General features: G+C 30.9%; 1 protein-coding gene across 8 annotated transcripts; it reads left to right on the top strand.

The window, feature by feature from the left end:
- The first annotated feature begins 9,664 nt into the window (after window positions 1-9,664).
- Window positions 9,665-21,675, top strand: LOC105130293 (probable LRR receptor-like serine/threonine-protein kinase At5g10290). 8 transcript variants are annotated; one of them, XM_011032726.1, is made up of 14 exons: window positions 9,665-10,124; window positions 10,710-10,914; window positions 11,020-11,160; window positions 11,691-11,823; window positions 11,980-12,051; window positions 16,429-16,572; window positions 16,675-16,749; window positions 16,918-16,983; window positions 17,140-17,210; window positions 17,313-17,456; window positions 18,782-19,123; window positions 20,214-20,608; window positions 20,821-21,136; window positions 21,274-21,675. In XM_011032726.1, the coding sequence occupies exons 2-13, from the start codon at window positions 10,893-10,895 to the stop codon at window positions 21,133-21,135; spliced, it is 1,920 nt and encodes a 639-aa protein (XP_011031028.1). In that variant the 5' UTR covers window positions 9,665-10,124; window positions 10,710-10,892; the 3' UTR covers window position 21,136; window positions 21,274-21,675. The 8 variants fall into 8 exon arrangements, with proteins under 8 accessions (XP_011031028.1, XP_011031027.1, XP_011031031.1 ...); XM_011032725.1 differs by having other exon boundaries at window positions 21,262-21,675; XM_011032729.1 differs by having other exon boundaries at window positions 10,710-10,902; window positions 20,821-21,675.
- The last annotated feature ends 761 nt before the right edge of the window (window positions 21,676-22,436 follow it).

Below are 22,436 nucleotides of genomic sequence, written 5' to 3'. Positions count from 1 at the left end.
ACTAAAAAGAAATCAAGACAATATCTTTTTTAATATATTAAAATAACAACAAGATCGAGTCAGATTAACTTGATAAACTTATAAAAATAAAATATTTTTTTAATTAAACATAATTCTCTACCAACTCATCGTTGCATGATGAAATTGAAAACAGAACTCAACTAAAAATATAAGTTGAGTCAACCCAAATCAACATATCAAATTTATGTTATGAGATCAGGATCAATTTAGGTTAATCTATCTAATCCGCTGCTCAGATTATAAGATTTTGATAAATATAAAAAAAAAAATATTGAACCTAATTTTCAATCAACTTGATGTTACGGGCTGAAATTGAAAACAAAACTCAACTAAAAAATTAAGTTGAATCAACTTAAGTTAACATATCAAACTTGGGCTATGAGACCAGGATAAACAGGTAAAAACAAATCAAAATAAATTATGAAACTTAATTTTCAATCAACTTGATTTTAAATTATGAAATTAAAAAAAAATACAAAAAGATACAAAAACCATTATAATTAACTGATAAAAATGATGACCTGGATTATGAGATATAGATGACCTCATAGAACACAAACAAAAATAAATTATGAAATTTGATTATCAATCAATCTAATACTGAAAAATAAAATTAAAAAAATCAACTATAAAAACAAAAAAAACCAATTTAACTCGTAGCCTGAATCATAAGACCGCGATATCCTTATACAAAGCAAATAAAAAAAATATAAAACTCAATTTTCAATCACTTCAATGTTTAAGGATTAAATTAAAAAAATAACAAAAAATAACTTAAATTAACACAACTTGACTTGTCAAGCTTAGGTTAGAAGGTCATGGTGACTCTCTCAAAAATAAATAATAAAATTATAAATTTAATTTTTAGTCAATTTAATATTAAAAAATACAATTAAAAAAATTAATTGAAAAATATAGAAAAAATTTAAATTAATTTTTAAAATTTATGATTCGAATTATAAGATTATAAATTTTAAAAAAAATTATAAAAAATTATAAAACTTAATATCTATTAAATTTAATATTAGAAAAATTATATTAGAAAAAAATTAAAAAATTCCTCGAAAAGAGTAGATGATCACGGTGGAAAATAGCAGGCCTATAGGTATTTAGTCGTAAAGTAAAATGTTTTAGTATATTAATAATAAAGTAGATGTTAATGATGAAGAAAAGCACCTCGAGAGGAGAGGGACGGTGAAAATGACAAGTAAAGGGACTGTTTGGCAGTGCGCGTAGAAAAGGACAAATGCCATTGTCAGTAGTAGATGCCATTTTGAGTAGTGTGCTTGCATTTGATTTGTTAATTTCGAGTTTTGTCAAGGAGTGATCGCCGGTCAAAAAGCTTTTCAGCAATTTAATTTATCTTCTCATGTGAAGGGCCAAACGTGGATACCTACGAGGATGCTGTCAATGCCACTCACGGTCACAAGTCTTGGTCTTAACGTTTTACTACTAATTAATTAATTAATTGTTTGATTGATCAACGAAACTGTGCGTTTCTCATGTGATTTCTCGAAGACGGGCCATGAATGATTCATTGGACTCGCACGTGTTTTCAACGGATGAGGTGTTCACAGCCATCCCCGCAATGAAAGGGTCCTTCCTCGGCTGATATATTAACATTAGATCCTGCCCTCCTTTATTGAATCCAGACATAGAACTTGCAGAGAAAATCAAAGGCAATGCTTCGAAAATCTTCTGTTTTTTTGTTAATAATAAATAAGAATTCACTCTGAAAGAGATGGGTTAGACAGTATGAAAATGATTTGTTGTTGCGTTCGGTATAGGATTAAGAATTCGAGGATGAAGGGTTTATTTGAAACGGTTGTTTTTATAATATTTTTTATTTAAAAATATTAAAATAATATTTTTTTATGTTTAAAAAATTATTTTTTATAAAAAAACAAACAAGCGAAAAAGGTTAAGAAAAGTAAGATTTAAAGGTAAAGTATCAGGGATGTAAAAAATGTAAAAAACGTCACAGGGTATAAATTAAATCAATGTTTAAAATAGATAATATTATACTTGCAATCTAAAATAAAAGGTGTAAAAAATACCCACGCGTGAGAGAGATGAAAAGTTGTTCTTTCAAAGTATTTTTAGATGTGTGATTGTGGTTATTTTTTAAAAATATTTTTTATTTTGAAATATATTAAATAATATATTTTTATTTTTAAAAATTATTTTTGATATTGGTGCATTAAAATGATTTAAAAATATTAATTTAAAATAAAAAATAAAAAAAATATTTTTTTAAAAAAATAAAAAAATAAGAATTTTAATCTCTCCCTGTCCTGTTCGAAACATAACCTCAGATTTTGAATCTGGGTTTCATAGCTTATTTTTAGAGAGTGTACAAATTCAAATTAAGTGTTCCGCGTGTGTTTTTCAAATTAAAAATATATTATAATAATATTTTTAATATTATTAGATTATAATTTTAAAAAAATAAAAGTTCTATTAGCAACAATAAAAAAATATATTTTTATATTTTTTTTGAAGAATTAAAATAATAAAAGATTCTAAAAATCATATTCTTAATATACAAGTTTAATTAAGAATTATCTGTTTACCTGTTTGTTTGTATGTTTGTAGGAAAGTATTTTTTTTGGAAAGTAAACTCTAGAAAAATAAATTATTTTTTAATGTTTAATAATGTTATGTAAAATAAGTTAGAAAATATTTTCTAGTATTGAATTATGTTATGGAAAATGAGTTGCAAATAGCTTATTGATATTTGTTTTTTAAATTTATTAAAATAATAAGAAACAAATCTTACAAATTAGAAGGTTGAATTAGAATGGAATTGAAAAATCTAATTTTATAAATTATCTTAAATAAAATAAATAATAATCAAAATAATAGAGATCAAATTCAAGAGATAGAAAAAATTCAAAGATTATGAAATTGAAATAATAATAATTATAATTTCATAAATTATTTAAAATAAAATAAGTAACAATCAAATGAATGAGGATCAAATTTGATAGATAAAAACTTTTAATTTTAAAAATGACAAGAGAAAAGTAAATAAAAATAATAAAAATAAAAACCAAAGTTAATATCAAAATCAAATCAAATCAAAATTTAAGGGATGCATTTGAAGAAAAAAAAGATTCAAACAAAATATATAAAAATTAAAAGTTTGAGGATCAAATTTGACATAATCAACAAATAATATGATATTTTTAATTTTTTCACAACTTTATTCTCCTAAAATAAAAGAAAAATATTTTTATGGAAATCAAGTTAAATTTTTATTTAATAGAAAAGTGTTTTATGCTAACCAACTTTTATAGCAAATAAACACAAAAAAAAAATTTAAAATAATTTTTCAAAAATAAGTTTTTAGAACTTTTATAGCAAATAAACACAAAAAAAAATTTAAAAAATAATTTTTTAGAAAAAAATTAAAATGCATAATGAAAAGGAAAGAATTTAATAATATAGGGATCATTCTGGTTGGGCAACGATCACTGGACTGGGCCTGATATTATTAATGTCTGAGCCAGAGCTCAACTCTGCCTCTCGGAGCCTGTTGGCCAGCCCATCTCCAAAGCCCCGCCTCCGTGCTTGTTATTCAATTTTGACATTTTATATACCTTCTTCTCCGGTGAGATTCTACCAACCCTATGAATTATGCATGATTCATGCTCTCATTAAAGAGAGTTCTTTTAATGCTATGTGGAAAAAAAGAAAGAAAAAACACCATGAAGATCTGCCACTCATCAGTAAAGTGTATGGAAGGACCCATCAAGTGAATAATTGTAGGTGGAAACACACTCTCACCTGTCTCTTTGACTTGGACTGGAGCTCAATGATTAACGAAAAGGTGGTTTGAAAGGCATTAAGTCTTTCTGAAAGATCCGAATGTTACTGTAGTTCTTCTGTAATTTGCACGTAACAAAGAGAAAAAGGTTATGGCCGCTGTGTCTATTTTGAGTGAGAGAGTTTAATTTGGCTGGATGGCTTCCTGTTCTCCGATATTGCTTGACGGATCTTAATTTTAATTCTTTTGTTTTTCTATTATTTCTCTTTTTACAGAGGAAACAGATCTACAATGATGTCACTTACAGTCTAGACATTGTTTTTTTTTTTTTCACAAATCATGTTTTCATGTGCTCAAAAATAAAAAATATATTATTTTAATATACTTCAAGTAAACGGTCAAAAATGCTCTTAGAAATTAATGCAATATATAAAGGTAGGGTTGAATATTTAGCAACAACTCAATATAATTGAGGAGGCATTCTCATGCAAATTAAATCTAATCAAGGGATGAGAGGTATAAGTATACAACTCCGTCTACATATATAAATAAATACAATTCCAGTTTTCCAGTACCAGTCACATTCATACCGTGGAGCACGACGGTGCAGTCATCAGAGAATGGGGACACATGTCTCCGATCAAAGATACATGCTCTTTAATTGCTATCACTGCATAACTCTACTTTGTATTGACCTAGAAGGTTGACTCGAGAGATAACCCAGTGAGCATCCAAGCAAATAAGCTCGAGCCAGGTCTCCCATGCGAGGCCTCCGAGCGAGCGGTAAGGATGATTTCTATCACGTAAAGGTTTACCCTTGCTTTTCAATGAATTAACAACCCGTGGACCAAGCGATCATGATGTTTTGACCTTTAGAGTTCTCAAACGTACGCTTCTATGTTTTTATTAAAAAAAAGAAGAAAGAACAGAAAAGGTAATGGTGAGCCTTTATTTTTGTATATTTTAATGAATAATGGGCGTCGTGGTGAGTTTTTTAATTAGCAAAGAAATACTTTCTTATTTATTTGTTTATTGTTTCTCTCTATCTATGGAAAGCAACGGTAAAGGTGCTTAACTGTTATTTAACTTAACTTGGCATCGTGGGCTGGTACAAGAAGACTGAGTATAAAAAACTGCTGTTAATAACATTATTTTTTATTTTAAATTTTTTTATTTAATTTTTTATTTAAAATTTAATTAGTTAAAGATTAAATTTCATGATTTTAAATAAGATGTTTTCAATATAATAACATGGATTACGAGAAAATTAATACAACTTGATATTTTTATTTATTTTTTTACTTCATCATTTCATATTTTTAAATAAACTTTGTAATTTTATTTATTTTTTATTGAGTTTGGTTTGATTTAATTTTTTTATTAAAAATAATTTGAATTTTTAAAACATTATTTTTTATAAAAAGAAGAAAACCCACTGAGTCATAACTCTAGACAGAATGAGTTTCATCTCGGGTACCACCAACCTAGATGTTAAAGAGAAAATGTCGTTGATGTTTGCCCATTGAAATTGACAATTGCCTAAATGTTAGGCACCAGGCGGCCGCTTTATTCCACGGCTGCTGGTTTTGCTATATAAAATTGAGGGGGTGTTTGGTTTGAATGCCTGGTGGTATTTTTTGTTGTAATTCCTATAAAAAGTACTTTATATATATATGAAGAATGGTTTGTATTTTAAAATGATCATATCTTTGAAAAAAAACTTACCATAGCTCCAAGCCAGACAAAAAGATAAATGCATCTACTCAAATGGATAATTGTAAAAAATAGAGACAGCCTAATTTGGGGCAAATATTGACCGAACTCCAACTGAGGAAATTTACCAGATTGTCTTTGTATTGTATTGATTCGAATTAAATGGATATATATATATATATATATATAAAGTGGCATTCTAGCAATTTTTTTTCGTTATTGTTCTGAGATAAAAATAATAAAAATAGATAAGACAAAATATAACTGGAGAATGTAATAAAATTATATTTGTAATTATATATAAGATAAAAATGATAATTTTTGTATCTCTATTTGATTGATGGTGAATAAGATATTATAAAATATAAAAAGTTATATTCTACCTTCAAGAAGTATTATTATTGAAGTTATATATTTTAAAAGATATTTAGATAATATTTTTTATATTAGTTTATATTAAGTAGTATAGTAACTTTAATTATAAAACTAGAACAGTCCTGATAAGCTAATTCGGGGCTTAATTGACCTAGAATTGAGCGAGCGGTAAAGATGATTTCTATCGCGTAAAGGTTTACCCTTGCTTTTCAATGAATTAACAACCCGTGGACCAAGCGATCATGATGTTTTGACCTTTAGAGTTCTCATAACGTACGCTTCTATGTTTTTATTAAAAAAGAAGAAGAAAGAACAGAAAAGGTAATGGTGAGCCTTTATTTTTGTATATTTTAATGAATAATGGGCGTCGTGGTGAGTTTTTTAATTAGCAAAGAAATACTTTCTTATTTATTTGTTTATTGTTTCTCTCTATCTATGGAAAGCAACGGTAAAGGTGCTTAACTGTTATTTAACTTAACTTGGCATCGTGGGCTGGTACAAGAAGACTGAGTATAAAAAACTGCTGTTAATAACATTATTTTTTATTTTAAATTTTTTTATTTAATTTTTTATTTAAAATTTAATTAGTTAAAGATTAAATTTCATGATTTTAGATAGGATGTTTTTAATATAATAACATGGATTATGAGAAAGTTAATACAACTTAACATTTTTATTTATTTATTATTTTTTTTACTTCATTGTTTTATATTTTTAAATAAACTTTGTAATTTTATTTATTTTTTATTGAGTTTGGTTTGATTTAATTTTTTTATTAAAAATAATTTGAATTTTTAAAACATTATTTTTTATAAAAAGAAGAAAACCCACTGAGTCATAACTCTAGACAGAATGAGTTTCATCTCGGGTACCACCAACCTAGATGTTAAAGAGAAAATGTCGTTGATGTTTGCCCATTGAAATTGACAATTGCCTAAATGTTAGGCACCAGGCGGCCGCTTTATTCCACGGCTGCTGGTTTTGCTATATAAAATTGAGGGGGTGTTTGGTTTGAATGCCTGGTGGTATTTTTTGTTGTAATTCCTATAAAAAGTACTTTATATATATATGAAGAATGGTTTGTATTTTAAAATGATCATATCTTTGAAAAAAAACTTACCATAGCTCCAAGCCAGACAAAAAGATAAATGCATCTACTCAAATGGATAATTGTAAAAAATAGAGACAGCCTAATTTGGGGAAAATATTGACCGAACTCCAATTGAGGAAATTTACCAGATTGTCTTTGTATTGTATTGATTCGAATTAAATGGCTATATATATATATATATATAAAAAGTGGCATTCTAGCAATTTTTTTTCGTTATTGTTCTGAGATAAAAATAATAAAAATAGATAAGACAAAATATAACTGGAGAATGTAATAAAATTATATTTGTAATTATATATAAGATAAAAATGATAATTTTTGTATCTCTATTTGATTGATGGTGAATAAGATATTATAAAATATAAAAAGTTATATTCTACCTTCAAGAAGTATTATTATTGAAGTTATATATTTTAAAAGATATTTAGATAATATTTTTTATATTAGTTTATATTAAGTAGTATAATAACTTTAATTATAAAACTAGAACAGTCCTGATAAGCTAATTCAGGACTTGATTGACCTAGAATATGAATCAATTTAAGTTAAAAAATAGAGAAATATTTGACATAACCTATTTCAAAAAAACTTGAGTTAATTCGTGTTCAGGTGTAAAACCCCATTAAAACTATAGTAAAAAACCTATTATTGTTTTTTGTTAAAAAGATGTTCTTTTGATCTCTTTTTTTAAAAAAAAGTAGATCCTTTCTTATTCATTACTCAAGTTTTGTCCCAAATTGATTTTTTATTTAAATTTTAAAATTATAATAATAATTGCTTTTATTTTTATATATTTTAATTTAATATTTTTTAAATAAAAGGTTTTTCTTACAATGATATTTCAGGCATGAAAAATAAAAAATAAAAAATATAATTTTTAGTGATATGTGCCATCTTTAATTTTATGTTTTAAAAACAATTCACTAGAAATTTATTAAAAAAACATTTTTATTTTTATTTTTCTTTTTTGAACTCTTGTGGTAGTTGAAATTTCCTAGGAAAGGGGAAGTATTATATTTTTGTTACAAGATCTACAACGATTTGGCTGAGACTGCATCCACTAAGTAAACTTTCTTGTTGGTTGCCAAATATCACTTTCCAGTTGACAATGATCTCACCAGGTAAGGATCATTATTTGGATCGTAGGGGTAACTTTTTTTTATAATTTTTTCTAGAAAAATATTTTTTAAAATGAGTCATTTTATTCATATTTTAAACATGTTAAAAATGATTTTTCTATTAAATATTTTTGTTGTTGATAACAATAAAATATAAAAAATTATAAAATTTATAATAAAAATAATGATAATGAATACAAAAAATTATGATAAAAGAATATATAATGATGGTTGTGATAGTTATAATATTAATTATGATAATAATGGTTGTATAGTAAAAATTATTTTGTTACTAATAAAGTTATTAATAATGATTATTGTTGTAGTGGTAGTAACATTATATTATTATAATGCAATAATAATTATGCTGGTAATATAATAATAATAATAATAATGGTAATGTTAATAGTAGTAATTAAATTAGCTAAGTAATAATATGTTGTGAGTTGGTGGTATAAAATAAAATATTTTTTTATCCTCAATGCGAAGTTAAGTATACTTTTCTTTAAATTAACACAATTGTTTTTTAGTATTTTTTTTATACCAAGGAATGGTAAAAAACATTTCATAGATTTTTTCCGAGAATACAAACATACTCTTAATTTTAATGAAAAAATTAAACTAAATGGCACGTAACACCAGGTACTGTGATGCTCTCATATGGCCTCGAAATAGACATGTTACAACAGGTTAATGCTATTAGTTTAAATTATATTGAAAAATAATTGAAAATTTTAAATGATTAATTTAATAACTTACTATAGCTAAGTAACTTTTAATTTAATAATTTTTTGGAAGTGTGTTTAAAAGTATGGTTACGGTTGTTTTTTAAAATATTTTTCACTAAAAAAAATATATTAATAATATTGTTTTTTTAAAAAATTATTTTAAAAATAAATATATCAAAATAATTTAAAAATATTAAAATCATATTAATTTTAAAAACATTATATATTTTTTTAAAATACTTTTGTAATACAGTACCAAACATTACAAATGAGACCATAGTTTCACCTCAAGTATTTTTTTGTTTAAATATAGTCCCTATCTTATCAATAATTATTTTCAAGTGCAATTGGGGTATTCTCCAATCAAAATCTCAAAATTAATGTTTTTTTCCTGTTTAATTTTGTACACACCATCCGCTGATATATTTAGGAGAAATTCTTTTAAATTCAAAATCTTCATATGCAACTTTGCAAATCATATTTTAAATATTAAATTATGGAGTGCATGGCCCCCATACTTATTGTTTTATGGAAGTATTTATTAGCACAATAAAAAAAAGTTGGTGTACAAACAAAAAACAAATAAAGATCATATACTCGAATGAGAGAAATTAAAAGCTCGTGTACCAACATTGCAATTTGCGTTTAGTAAAAGTCAAAGTACATTTGACGAAAACATGAGCAATTAATGGAGTCTGGATGAAGAAAGTACTCGATTAAAAACTAAAAAAAAGCAATTCATTTAAACAAAAAAGTTAAAATTTATATAATTAGTTCTAAAAATGATGTTTAATGTAGTAATAATGCAAGTATCCTGTGTCGAATTGTAGTCAATTTTACAATACCATTCCAGGAGACCACAACTCTCTAATGGCCTTCACTAAAACTAGGAAGTGGAGAAGCACTAATAATTGCAAAAGCTTGCTTCTTGTTAAGCTAAGCTAATGACAAAATTACACATCTGGAAACAAATTACCCACAAAGAGAGAGCAAAAAGGTTCAACTTTCTTTCTAGATTTTAGCTGTTAAAAACAGAAAACAAACATCTGTAAGTGGAACAAGCACACAGACACAGACCCCCTTTGATAGTTTGGCTAAAGCAGATAGAAGACAGCTCAATCACTGACACTCACAAAAAGCCCCAACTATGATTCGCCCTCTTAAACCCCATTAAGTACTTTACCTTTCTTGATAATTCCTCCGCTTAAAGTTTGGTTCTTTTTTCTCTTAAAGGAGGTACCTTTGTGTTTTTTCAAGTTCACCGTTTCTGTGCTCATTTCATGAATCTGGTATGTTTTCTTTTTTCTTTTTTAGGTTTCTTTTTCTGGGTCTGGATTCTTTTGTTTTGGTTCCTAAGCTTGAAGCTTGAAGCTTTGTTTGGTTCATGAGAATATGTCAGCACATATAAAAATTGTGATTTTGAATTCAATAGAATGGTTAGGCTTAATTTGAAAGACCCAAGAGTGTCTTGTATTATGTCATGTTCATGCTTCTCTTTTTATTTTTTCCTTTTCTGTTTAGTTGTCTTGTATTAAGTGCTAAAATCCGTAGTAAATTGATTTAGAGTTCTATTTGGATGATTCTTTGCATCTTCTTCTGGAATTAGAGGAAGTTTTCATCAGAAATGGAAATTATACTCTGCTTGATTTTCTCTGGCACTAGTTATATATCATCAATACTATGTTATGACCTGAGAGAGGAATCGTTGGCTTAAGTGCAATCTTGAGTTCTTACGTGAAAAATGATTTCTTAAATTAGTCAACTCCTGTTTATTTCTAGATAGATATTACTTGAAGTCATAAGCCCCCCAACCCTGTTGTGATTGCCTCCTTGTTTTTGTTTTGACTGAATGACACTTTTCTCTCTCCTGGCAGTGGCTTCAAAAAATCTCGTCTGACAATTAGATTGATTGCGTGGAAATATTACTGTTACATACACCTAGTTTTTGGTGACAATTTAAGTGTAAACATCTGTTTATGGAAGGACCTGGCAGTTAAGCTCATTCATTATCATCTTATGAACTCGAGGACCTCTCCTTGCTAGCAAAAGATCTGTCCATGCTAGTGTGTATGCTGCTTGGTCTGCTTAACTTTTCCCTTGTGTATGAATGAACTTTCCCCGCAGTGCATTCACTATCTTGTAATCCAAACATTTATGACTCAAACCGATGCCATTTTTTCACAGATGGAATTTACTTCTATCTTCACTTGGGTTCGTGTGTTTCAATGGATCGAGCGCCTGGGTTGATGTCATTGAAGATGGAAATGCTCTTTGCAGCCTTAATATTGGCTTACTTGCAATCCTTTGTATTGTCTGACCCACAAGGTGTTGTGTCCCTTCTCTGATAAGCTAACTTGCTGTTTTTACTTGACGTGGCCATTTTGACATCATTAAGACAATGATAGATGAAGCAAACCACAATCTGTTCAATCTTTCTCTCCAAATTGATCTGACACTTAAGTAATTCTACAAACATCTGGACTGATGTCATTCCAGTTATCTGTATTTGTTGTTTTTGAGAATATCTTTATATGCTGAATTTATGTGGGAAGGATGAAAGGGCTAAACTATTTAAAATCCTTATGTGGTTGAAAGGGCGAGCTCAATACATGAGCACTTTGACTGATAATATGACCTCTCTGTGAGTGCATGCACATGTTTTAGATGTTAATAGATGTGAACTCGGTGATTAGATGGATATAATGAACATTCAATGAAAATTGAGAAGGCTGCCATTCATCCTCTTCTATGATTTAATTTCTGCACTAAGTTATTGCAAGTTTCCTTTTTCAGCACTGATTGAACAGGCTAAGATGATAAACTTACTACATGGTAAATAATACTTTTGGTTGCAGGAGATGCCCTATTTGCATTGAAGCTTTCGATGAATATTCCAAACAATCAATTGACAGACTGGAACCAGAATCAAGTTAATCCTTGCACTTGGACGAATGTTATCTGTGACAAAAGCAATAATGTCATTTCTCTGTATGTTTTCTTCAGTGTGGTTTTACCTCTTCTTTCAGCTGTTTCCAGATGATAAATATGTATAAAATAATTTAGTGTTCCTGCAATATTATGTCCTTTAGTTGAATTGCATGTTATCTTACACATTGGGTATACTTATATCTTACCTGTTTGCAGAACGCTATCTGACATCAACTGTTCTGGGACCTTGTCTCCTATGATAGGAACTCTAAGGACTCTCACTACACTGTACGTATGGTGTATGTTGTTTCAACACAGAATTTTGCTTTCTTGATAAATTTGGTTTTTGTGAGGGCAATTGTTTCATTCCTTTTTTCTTTCCAAAGTAGGTGCATTTCATTCTCAAAAGCAATTTTATGGATCTTAATCAGCAGTGATAAAACTTGAATCACACATGAGATGCTAACCCCCTGTGTGCACACTTGCAAAAGAAAATTTCCAATAAAACGAGATATCTAATGGAGTTACATAAACAATTGATTAGTGCTACTTAAGTTTGATTTCTTAACAATAAGAAATTGTTAGTGTCAAAGATCCAACCTTTCTTTCCCCTTCTCCTTGTTAGAGAATAATATAAATTAGATCCTGAGACCTCACCTAACAGCTTAAGTTATTTGGTTGAGATGATTCTTTGATATAGTATCAGAGCTTTAATGATCAAATGGTTTCAAGTTCGAATCTCATCATCTCTATTTAATTCATAAAAATTCAGGACAAGGTAATGTGAGTCTGTGCAAGTTTCAAGCCTAAAAAGCTTTCACTTGAAGGGGTATGTTAGAGAATAATATAAATTATATCTAGGGACCTCACTTAACAGCTTAAGCTATTAGGTTGAGATGGTTCTAACACACCTGACCTTTAAGTTCTTATATTAAAAATGGTCATAGAAACTAACCTTCAATTGTCTACACAGATATTACTCTGATGCAAGGCTACTAAACCTGGCCCAGCCCTTGACCTGGCCTAACCATTGGGTCACGACTTGGGTTAACCCGGGTAATTTTTTTTAAAATTAAAACGATGTTGTTTTGAAGATTTTTTTAAGTCAAATTGGGTTTTGACCGTTATTGATTGATCTGCTGGGTTGACTTTTTTTTTAAACCGAGCCAGGGGATGGATTGGCTATGTCCCGGGCTGGGTTGGGTATAATAATTATGCTTTAATGCAGGAACGTGAACTTATTTTACAAACCTATCTTATAAACATCTTTGTGACTTTAGTTATCATATATTTTGCTATTTGAAAGCTGAAACTATGTGTTTTTTTTTATATGTATTACTATATGATCTCTATCACAAGCATTGACTTTGTCTTACTAAACACATTTAAGATTGCCAAAGGATGAGATGTCAAAAGTGATGATTTGGTTGGATCAGTTTGGGACCGTCATAATTTTTTGAGAGATTGATAAGCTAAGTATATGATATAAACTACTTAGGGTGTGAGAGGATAGTTATTATTATGGATGGTTCTAATTGTATAAGGCTGTATGATTAGAGTGCATATACTACTTCACTAGTAATTGTGGGAAAAAGTTAGTTCAACCTTTTAGACTTTGATAGTCAGTCAATTTGGCATTTTATTTCTTTAGAGTGGTGCGAGAGAAATCTTTTTAGTTCAGAATTTCCATCCATGGTAATCACTTCATTTAGGTCATGGCATTACAGTTGCTGGGTTGACTCTTTCCCCTATCACATGTGCATGCTAACATACTCACACACATGGCATCACCAATGGACATGAACATTGTCGCATGTGTGCGGCATCGCGACGATCATCCACCCTTCAGAAAAAAATAGAATAATGTATTTCTGGGAAAATATGAAAAGACAAGGAATTCTTGTCTCTTATCAGTGAAAAATTGGAATGAAAGTCGCCACGTAGTATTCTGATCACTAGGAACCCTAACTGGTTTTAGAGATCAGGTACGGAGACTGGTTGCATAAAGAGAAGGTATTAGCACTCTAAATACGTCTTACCTAAGGCAGGCTGCATTGTTTTGTCTGATAAAATCTAAAGTCGGTTGTGTTGTCTAAAATTTATCAGTCTGTCTATGGTTTAAGAAAAGTTCTCCTTTGTAAGGAAATCCTTATCTTATCGGGTAAAAACCTAACCGTTCTATTGTCCGAGTCTGAAAAAAATAAATATTCGGAATACGTATTACGTGTAATGTCGTATCCCGGATACTAAGAGACAACCAAAATAAATTTTTTGTTATTTTTTGAAATTTTGGCCATTGTTCTCTTGATTTTAATAAATTAGTTATTAAAGCTAAAAATACGTGCTAAAATATCGTTTTTTGGTATATGAAAAACACAATATGATTTTTTAGCTTTGAGACACTTGGCCTTATGCATAAAAATATTTTTTTATTTTTTTCATTTTTTTTTTGCATTTTTGAACGTTTTGATGAAAATCAGGTATTTTAATTTGCATTTTTGGACGTTTTGATGAAAATCAGGTATTTTAATATTAGATTTGTATTTTTCAAAGTAAAATATAGACCGATATTAACCAAAATTGATAAAATAAAAACACGAGAAAATCACTAATGTTTTTTGGTTCAAATGGGCCAGCACTGGCCAAAAAAAAAAAGGGCCAACACTGGCCCAAGATAATGAAAATGAACTAGCACCGGTGCAACATAAATAAAATGGGCCAGGATCAGCTCAACATGCAAAATGGGTCAAGGTTGGCCCATTATACTATAATTGGTTGGTTACTGTGCACAACACAGTAACCAGATAATTATGTTCATTTTGCTGCAGAACGAGCTCACGTTCTACATGCAAAATGAACATAAGGCATATGGGGTGAATAAGGAAGAAGAGAAAGGCGGGGGAATTAACTTGCGGTAGTTGTTGTGGAGGCTCACGATGGTGCTCTCAATGGCAGAGGTGCTGGCAGCGATATGGCGGCGGCTCCAGGCGGTGGTCTTTGTGGAGGCTCACGATGGTGCTCTCAATGGCAGAGGTGTTGGCAGCGAAATGGCGGCGGCTCCAGGCGGTGGTCTTTCTCTCTTCTCTCCTCTGTTTTTTTGCTCTTCTTCTGTTTTTTTCTTTACTACCTTCTTCTTGTTTCTTTGTTTTTTTTTCCAGTTCTCTCCTATTCTGCTCCCTCTCTTTCGTTGTCTCTCTTTGTTTTTTTGTTCTCTTTGTGGGTCTTGGTTTTGTTCATTTCTGTTTGCCCCTTTTGTTTTTATCGCCAAAAACAGGGGAGGGATATGGCTGGGGTGGCCACTGTGTTGCCGCTCTTCCAACACGTGGCAAGTGGTCAACAAGTCGACATCTTTTAAAAGGGAGGCAATGTCTTTTTGAAAAGGGGAAGTCGGTGCAAACCGAGGAAGAAAAATCTTCTTTTTCCCCCGCCTCGCTCGTCCAGGGGAAGAAGATGATGGTGCTGTTTAAAATGGCACCATTTCAGGCCCTTTTTTGTGTAAATGGACTGTGTATGAAATGACGTCATTTTGGACAAAACACACTATTTCATTTAAAAAGAAAAGGCGGCAAAATGTGTTAAATTTCAAATTGATCCTTAATTTGTAATTTGTTCAATCAAGTCCTAAATTGCAATTTTAATTTAATAATCAATGCACTTGTATCCCTACCAAGAATCAAATAGTAGCCCTGAAGTTGACTGTTTTTTCACTTTGATCCTTGGTCTTGAAATTATGCAATTGCTCAATTGATCATTAAACTTCTAATTTTTTCAATTAGGCCCCTGATCCGGTTTTACTTACAACCCTTTTATTTACATGTTTTTTTTTATTTTGGTCTCTGGTTTTGGATTTCTTAAATTAAGTTTTTAATTGGCTATCAAACTTCAATATTTATATAATTAAGCCCCTGATTTTACTAAATTAACTTTCAAAAATTATAATTTGACCTTAAAACTTTAATTTCTTCCAATTAAAGCCTAAATTGACTCCAAAATCAATTTTTCTTGCAATCAAACTCTTCATAAATTCAATTAAACCTTCAATAAAATTTAATTGAGTCCATAAACATCTGATTTTGAACTTTTCTTACTCAAATTGAATTTTCTTTGTCAACAGGGCTATCATCAGTCATTAAAATACCGCTAAATTTTAATTTTTGTAATTTTGAACATCCTCAACCAATTTTTGATCATTTTTAGGGCGCTCTAAGCATCTTTTTTTTCACTGTTATATTTTTGATAATATTTTCTTGATTTTTTGTATTTTATTAATTTTTTGAAGAGAGAAAAATATGAATCGGGGAATAACCTAAAAATGGGTTATGACAAACATGCCCATGACATAATACACTCAGACTCTGTAATAGATATATATATGTAGACAATGTTTTCACGTTAACCTTTGGATGGCTTTCAAGGTAATTGATTTTGTTGTTGAGAAAACATGCCCATATAATACACTCAGAATCTCTAATAGATTTATACATGTAGAAAATGTTTTCACATTAACCTTTGGATGCTTTCAAGGTAATTGATTTTGTTGACGAGAAATTTTTATTTGTGTTTCATAAAGCTTCAAGTTACCTCCCTTTGAATGGCTTTTTAGCGTGTTGATTGTAAATATTCAAATTGGATAATAATATATACTAGATTGCATTCATCATGCAGAACACTGAAAGGGAATGGCATAACTGGTGGGATACCAAAAGAGTTCGGAAATTTGTCAAGTTTGACCAGCTTGGATTTGGAAAATAATCGTTTAAGTGGTGAAATACCATCTTCCCTGGGTGATCTTAAAAAACTACAATTTTTGTAAGTGATACCCTCTGTTCCCCTTGTCCTTAGAGGTATATGAGTTATATCTACATGTTTCCAAACTTCATCATGATTGATATGATTTTCTTATCATGCAAGCAGGACATTGAGTCAAAACAATCTCAGTGGAGCTATCCCTGAATCACTTGCTAGTCTTCAAAACTTAATCAATATGTAAGTGATGGTGTCCTGTTCAATGCCTAGATGATACAGGATAACTGAGCTGTCTGTTGACTCCAGATTGGGATATTCCTAAATTATTCTTACAGTCCCACTTGAATCATATAGCTTTATATCCCTTATTTCAAGATTTTGATGACATGGGTGAAATTTTCTTTGCAGTCTGCTCGATTCAAATAATCTCAGTGGTCAAGTTCCTAATCATTTATTCCAAATTCCTAAATACAAGTATGAACGAATATTGAATTATTGCTAGCTCAACTCCTAATTTTTTCATTTAGACTTATTCTTTTTTGTTTCTTTCATGCGTGTGCGCACACGTGTGGTCTATGTCATGTAACTGTCAAAATTTAACTTAATTTGAATTTCTGTCAATTATTTCAGTTTTACAGGAAACCACTTAAATTGTGGTGGGCTGAATTTGCATCTCTGTGAATCTTATAGCGGTGATTCAGGTAATTGTACTTGTTTTGATTTATTGGAGATGCTTTTTGAACAGCACTTGTTAAAGTTATGTTTTCTTGAAGCTTATTGCTAATCCTTTCATCCGTTGGCAGGTGGTTCACGTAAGTCAAAGATTGGAATTGTAGTTGGAGTTGTGGGAGGATTTGTAGTTCTTTTTCTGTTTGGAGGCTTGCTATTTTTTGTTTGCAAGGGTAGACGCAAAGGCTACAAACGTGAAATATTTGTAGATGTTGCAGGTTTGAGTTGCCTTAAGCACATAGCAAATAATTGCATTGCTGCTACTAGCTGCACAGAAATAAATAGATATAATAGATCATGTCACAATTTTGGCCAGTCCTGTTTTGCTTTTTTTCTCTGACAATCTTTGCTTGTCTTTGCCAAATTATTGTCTTAGATGTGCTAAAATTCCTTTCATTAAAGCTTCAATTCATGGCTGAACTAAGCTGACTTCATTTACACCACTATGGAATTTGAAATTTAGTTTACACTGTTTTTTGCAAAAAATTTAATTGTAGTGACAAATAACCTTTTTTTTAACTCTTTACAAAGCTAATTTTTAATGATCATAAAATGTGATAAAAGGTTACAATAACAGTCTTTATGTTATGTATCCATACTTCAGGTAACATATACAATTTACTGAACGACAAATGAGGATTAGTGAAAAATACTGTCGAACATTGGCACTTATTTTTCCTTTAACTGAAGTGTATTAGTGGAATATATGTTCCATTTAGCAGTTAGTGTTTGATGAGTGGATGTAACATGCATGCCTTCTAGCCACTTGCTATGGGTTCATATTTGTTCCTAATGCGTCTACTCAGCTTAACTAGAGCCAGTCATTGAACATGCTATGAGAAGAAAAAAAATGAGCTTCCTTCTATTTAAATAAAAATCACTTTATGATTTTGTTGAAAATTTAGCTCAAAAGAGCACATCAACAAATTAGACTGCAATCCAAAGAGAATGAGGTTAGCTGAATTCTATCATGATTTTATCTTATGAATTTTTTTTACTTGCCTATAATTGATGCATAATTAGGCCAAACAAGCAGAAAAGCTCATAACGCTGCATATATTGTTTTAGTCTTGATACTATGGGATATTTGTAGTAACATGTATAATTTTGTGCAATTATAGGTATTACATAACTACTTTCCATCTTGGATGAATTTTAGTAAAAATCTTTTTGTGTCTCTTCACGAATTGAACTCTCATACTTATAGCCATCCTATAGTGATTCAGATAATTTGTCTAGGGTTTAAATTGTTCAAAAATCCTGTCTGCTTGAAAACTCTTCTATTTCAATGAACATTTCCTCTTGTGACTGAAAATGGAATCTAATATATGTGTTTATTCGTGATTGATTGGTGCAACTTCTTGGATCAAATTGTTGGCACACAAAGAAAACATATGTTCTCTTTTCTAGAAATCATGAAAGTTTGAGAATTTATACAAAATGTAAAACATTGTTCTTTTTTTTTTTTAAAAAAATGACAATTAAAGAATTTGAGTTCCCGCACTTAATTTTTTTCTGAATGCCCTTCTTACCATTTGCTTAGGTGAAGTCGATCGAAGAATAGCATTTGGTCAGTTAAAACGATTTGCATGGAGGGAATTGCAGCTCGCCACAGACAACTTCAGTGAGGAAAATATCCTTGGACAAGGAGGATTTGGAAAAGTTTATAAAGGAGTGCTTGCTGATAACACCAAAGTTGCCGTGAAGCGTTTAACTGATTTTGAAAGTCCTGGGGGTGATGCAGCATTCCAACGTGAAGTTGAGATGATAAGTGTAGCTGTTCACAGGAACCTATTACGTCTGATAGGGTTTTGCACAACAACTACAGAACGCCTCTTGGTGTATCCATTCATGCAGAATTTAAGTGTGGCCTATCGTCTAAGAGGTATTAGTTATTTATGCACAGGATTTTGAGAGGAACTGCTAACATATTTAATTGTTTTGTTCAATTATCTGCATCTGAGGTAATTGTCAATAATCATTTTCTGTTTAGCAAGTATGGTCAGTTTTATGGATTGAGACTATCTCATGTTCATTCCTCTCATTTTTGTTGAATCTAAATGATTAAACTCAGAATGAATGGGCGTGTGTGTACATATATATTATCATTTGATATTATGTTTCTCTAACATATTTTAAATCATTGAATGCGAAAAAGTTGTGATATTTGGAACCTGACCTGATTTTGTTTCCATCAGAGTATGAGAGAATTTAATTCCCAGTTTTAGAAGCATGATGCAGGACAAGATGATAGAATAAAGAAGCTAAAGTAAACCCTAGCAATAGCTTGGCAGCCTCCTTGATTTTTTTTATTAAGAGGGATAAGCTCTAGTAGCAAATTCTTATTAATCATTCATCGTACTTTTTTCCCAAAACACAGAATGGATGCACTGTCGGCACCAAAACCTACCACAAAATAGGTATAGATATTCTAAAATGAAATCCAAAGTCAGCTACTATTAGGTAGGAAATAAAAATTTATTTCTAGCTATTAATCTGATTAATGACTCCATCAGGTGTGTGCCCAATAGGAGTTGGATTTTCAAAAAAGATTAGCGATCATGAGATGCAATGACATCTGCCATTCATAAATAAGTCAAATGTCACAAAAATAAAAACAGAAGGGTAACAGTGAAAGGAAAGTGTGGACAATTTGAATATTGTGATATTTTGGAGAAGCTTGTTTGTCAATTATGCAGCTTAGAGTTTGATATTTAGTAATAGTTATTGGCAGCATTGAACTACTTCTGGTACTAACCTAATGATGAGTAGGACAAGGATCTGCTGAATCCTTTGAACATCCAAATAGCAATAGTTTATGTATGCAGTATGCTTGTTGAATATATGTACCTCTTTCCCTTGTAATATCTAATATCAACTATAAAATATACAAATTATAGGCTAATGTATTGTTTTATAAATTTTTCTGTGGAATAAATTTCGAGTGAGGTTTAATTTTTGATCTTCACCTGCAGAGCGTAAACCTGAGGAGCCTGTTTTAGATTGGACAACCAGAAAAAGAGTGGCCTTAGGTGCAGCACGTGGGCTGGAATACCTTCATGAGCACTGCAATCCTAAAATTATTCATCGTGATGTGAAAGCAGCTAATGTACTACTTGATGAAGATTTTGAAGCAGTTGTTGGTGATTTTGGCCTTGCAAAGCTGATGGATGTGAGAAAGACTAATGTGACTACTCAAGTTCGTGGGACAATGGGCCACATAGCACCAGAATACTTGTCCACTGGCAAGTCATCTGGAAGGACTGATGTCTTTGGGTATGGGATAATGCTTCTGGAGCTTGTTACAGGTCAACGTGCAATTGACTTTTCACGCCTGGAAGAAGAAGATGATGTCCTATTGCTTGACCATGTAAGATAACCATAGCTAATTACAGCTATCCATTATCATTTTTTGGTTGCTTTGCATGCATGTCTCTCTCGACCCCACCTTTATTATCTATTTTTTTGCATGGAGTTATGACATCATTTGCAGATGTCTATTCTTTCTAGCATGTTTTAATTTTCATGTCATGCAACTTTCTGACTCGCTAGTAATTCTTCTATGGATGTTTTATTATGAAGGTCAAGAAGCTGGAGAGGGAGAAACGACTGGATGCTATTGTAGATCGCAACTTGAATAAAAACTACAACATCCAGGAGGTGGAGATGATGATAAAAGTTGCTTTGCTCTGTACCCAAGCATCGCCAGAGGACCGTCCAGCAATGTCAGAGGTTGTGCGGATGCTAGAAGGAGAGGGGCTTGCTGAAAGGTGGGAAGAATGGCAGCACGTTGAAGTTACAAGAAGGGAAGAATACAGCAGATTGCAGAGAAGATTTGACTTGGGAGAAGATTCACTTTATAACCAAGATGCTATTGAGTTATCTGGTGGAAGATGAGGAAATGAATTCTCCGGTGCATTTAAAGTATGTAATTTCCATTTACATTAGCTTGATGTTTTCCTCGAACGAAAACAGATACATGAAAATAAAGGAAAGAATGTGCTTTCATAATTTTTATGACAGTTGCTCATGTAGGCTCCTCGTTCTTCCTTTGTGTGAGCTCCTATTTTGTCTGCGATGAAACTATTTTGGCGTTGATATGGTGGGCGTCTGCAAGGTTTCTCCGACCTCCAATGTAAGTTCACCAATTTGTCCTGCTTCCGAAGTCAGATGGTCTCTACAACTCCCAAAATTTGAAAGCTCTTTTTTTTTTTTTTTTCCAGTTTCATAATCGTAGCTCTATTATTTATCCCAAGAAAATGGTATTTCGACTCTTGAGCTTCCTGCTTAGGCTTTTGCCTGCTGTATTTCCACCAATTTCAACGTCATTTCACACTTGTTTTCTAGGATTTTGCTCTGTCAGACAATATTGAAGCGACCTTTCATTAAAACGAAATGTAATATATAACACAAAGGATATGAGGTTGTCTATTTCCATTTCATTCCAACGGTGAAATTGCAACTAACGTTTCCCTTCCAAGCCTGTGGTCCAAAGATCCAGGATTTTCTCGTGCCGTTGTCGATGCTTTGACTGATAATACCTGTAAGCTCCAAGACTCTTCATCAAGTTTTACCAGCCAAAATCGGTCATGGATAATCATTAATGTGATTGAAATTTTCTTATCGTGAAGAGTGGTGCCAAGATGCAAAATCTTTACTTGTGATTACCGCAAGCTCCCTGAATTATCTACTGAACTCTCTCTCAAGGTCCTTGCTGGAGCATGCTATGGCAAATTTATCGAACGAGAAAATTATGCAAGTGGCAAGAGACTACCAGTGGTAGTGGGAGGCAGTGAGTGCATCAACCTTTCCAAAAGTGCAGTCAGGACCCATGAAGCTAAATAGCGGATACAGAAATGCACACGGTCCATTCTATTCAACCTCAATCAGAAACATTATTCCTCAGTATATTTCCGTAAACTACCCAAACAAAGAAAATCTAAAAGAAAATTTTAGTCACTCATTCAAGCTGCCATATATCTGACGTCACATAATACCAAGTAAGCAAACCCGAAATTAATCTCAAAGATGTTTCTATTTGCAAGTGTCATTACTCGAATCTCAGGTACGTAACTGACAATACATGAACAAGGATACATCATTTATGGTAAGTCTTAGAATATGTATATCATAAAACAAATATATATAAAATTCATGCAACACTTTATAATCTTCAAATATTCCTTAAAATTAATAAA

The sequence above is a fragment of the Populus euphratica genome, unplaced genomic scaffold (genome assembly GCF_000495115.2).
Source record: "Populus euphratica unplaced genomic scaffold, PopEup_1.0 scaffold45.1, whole genome shotgun sequence".
NCBI classification, from domain to species: domain Eukaryota; kingdom Viridiplantae; phylum Streptophyta; class Magnoliopsida; order Malpighiales; family Salicaceae; genus Populus; species Populus euphratica.
Note: the sequence above shows the minus strand (reverse complement) of the source record. Positions and strands in the feature narration are given on the sequence as shown.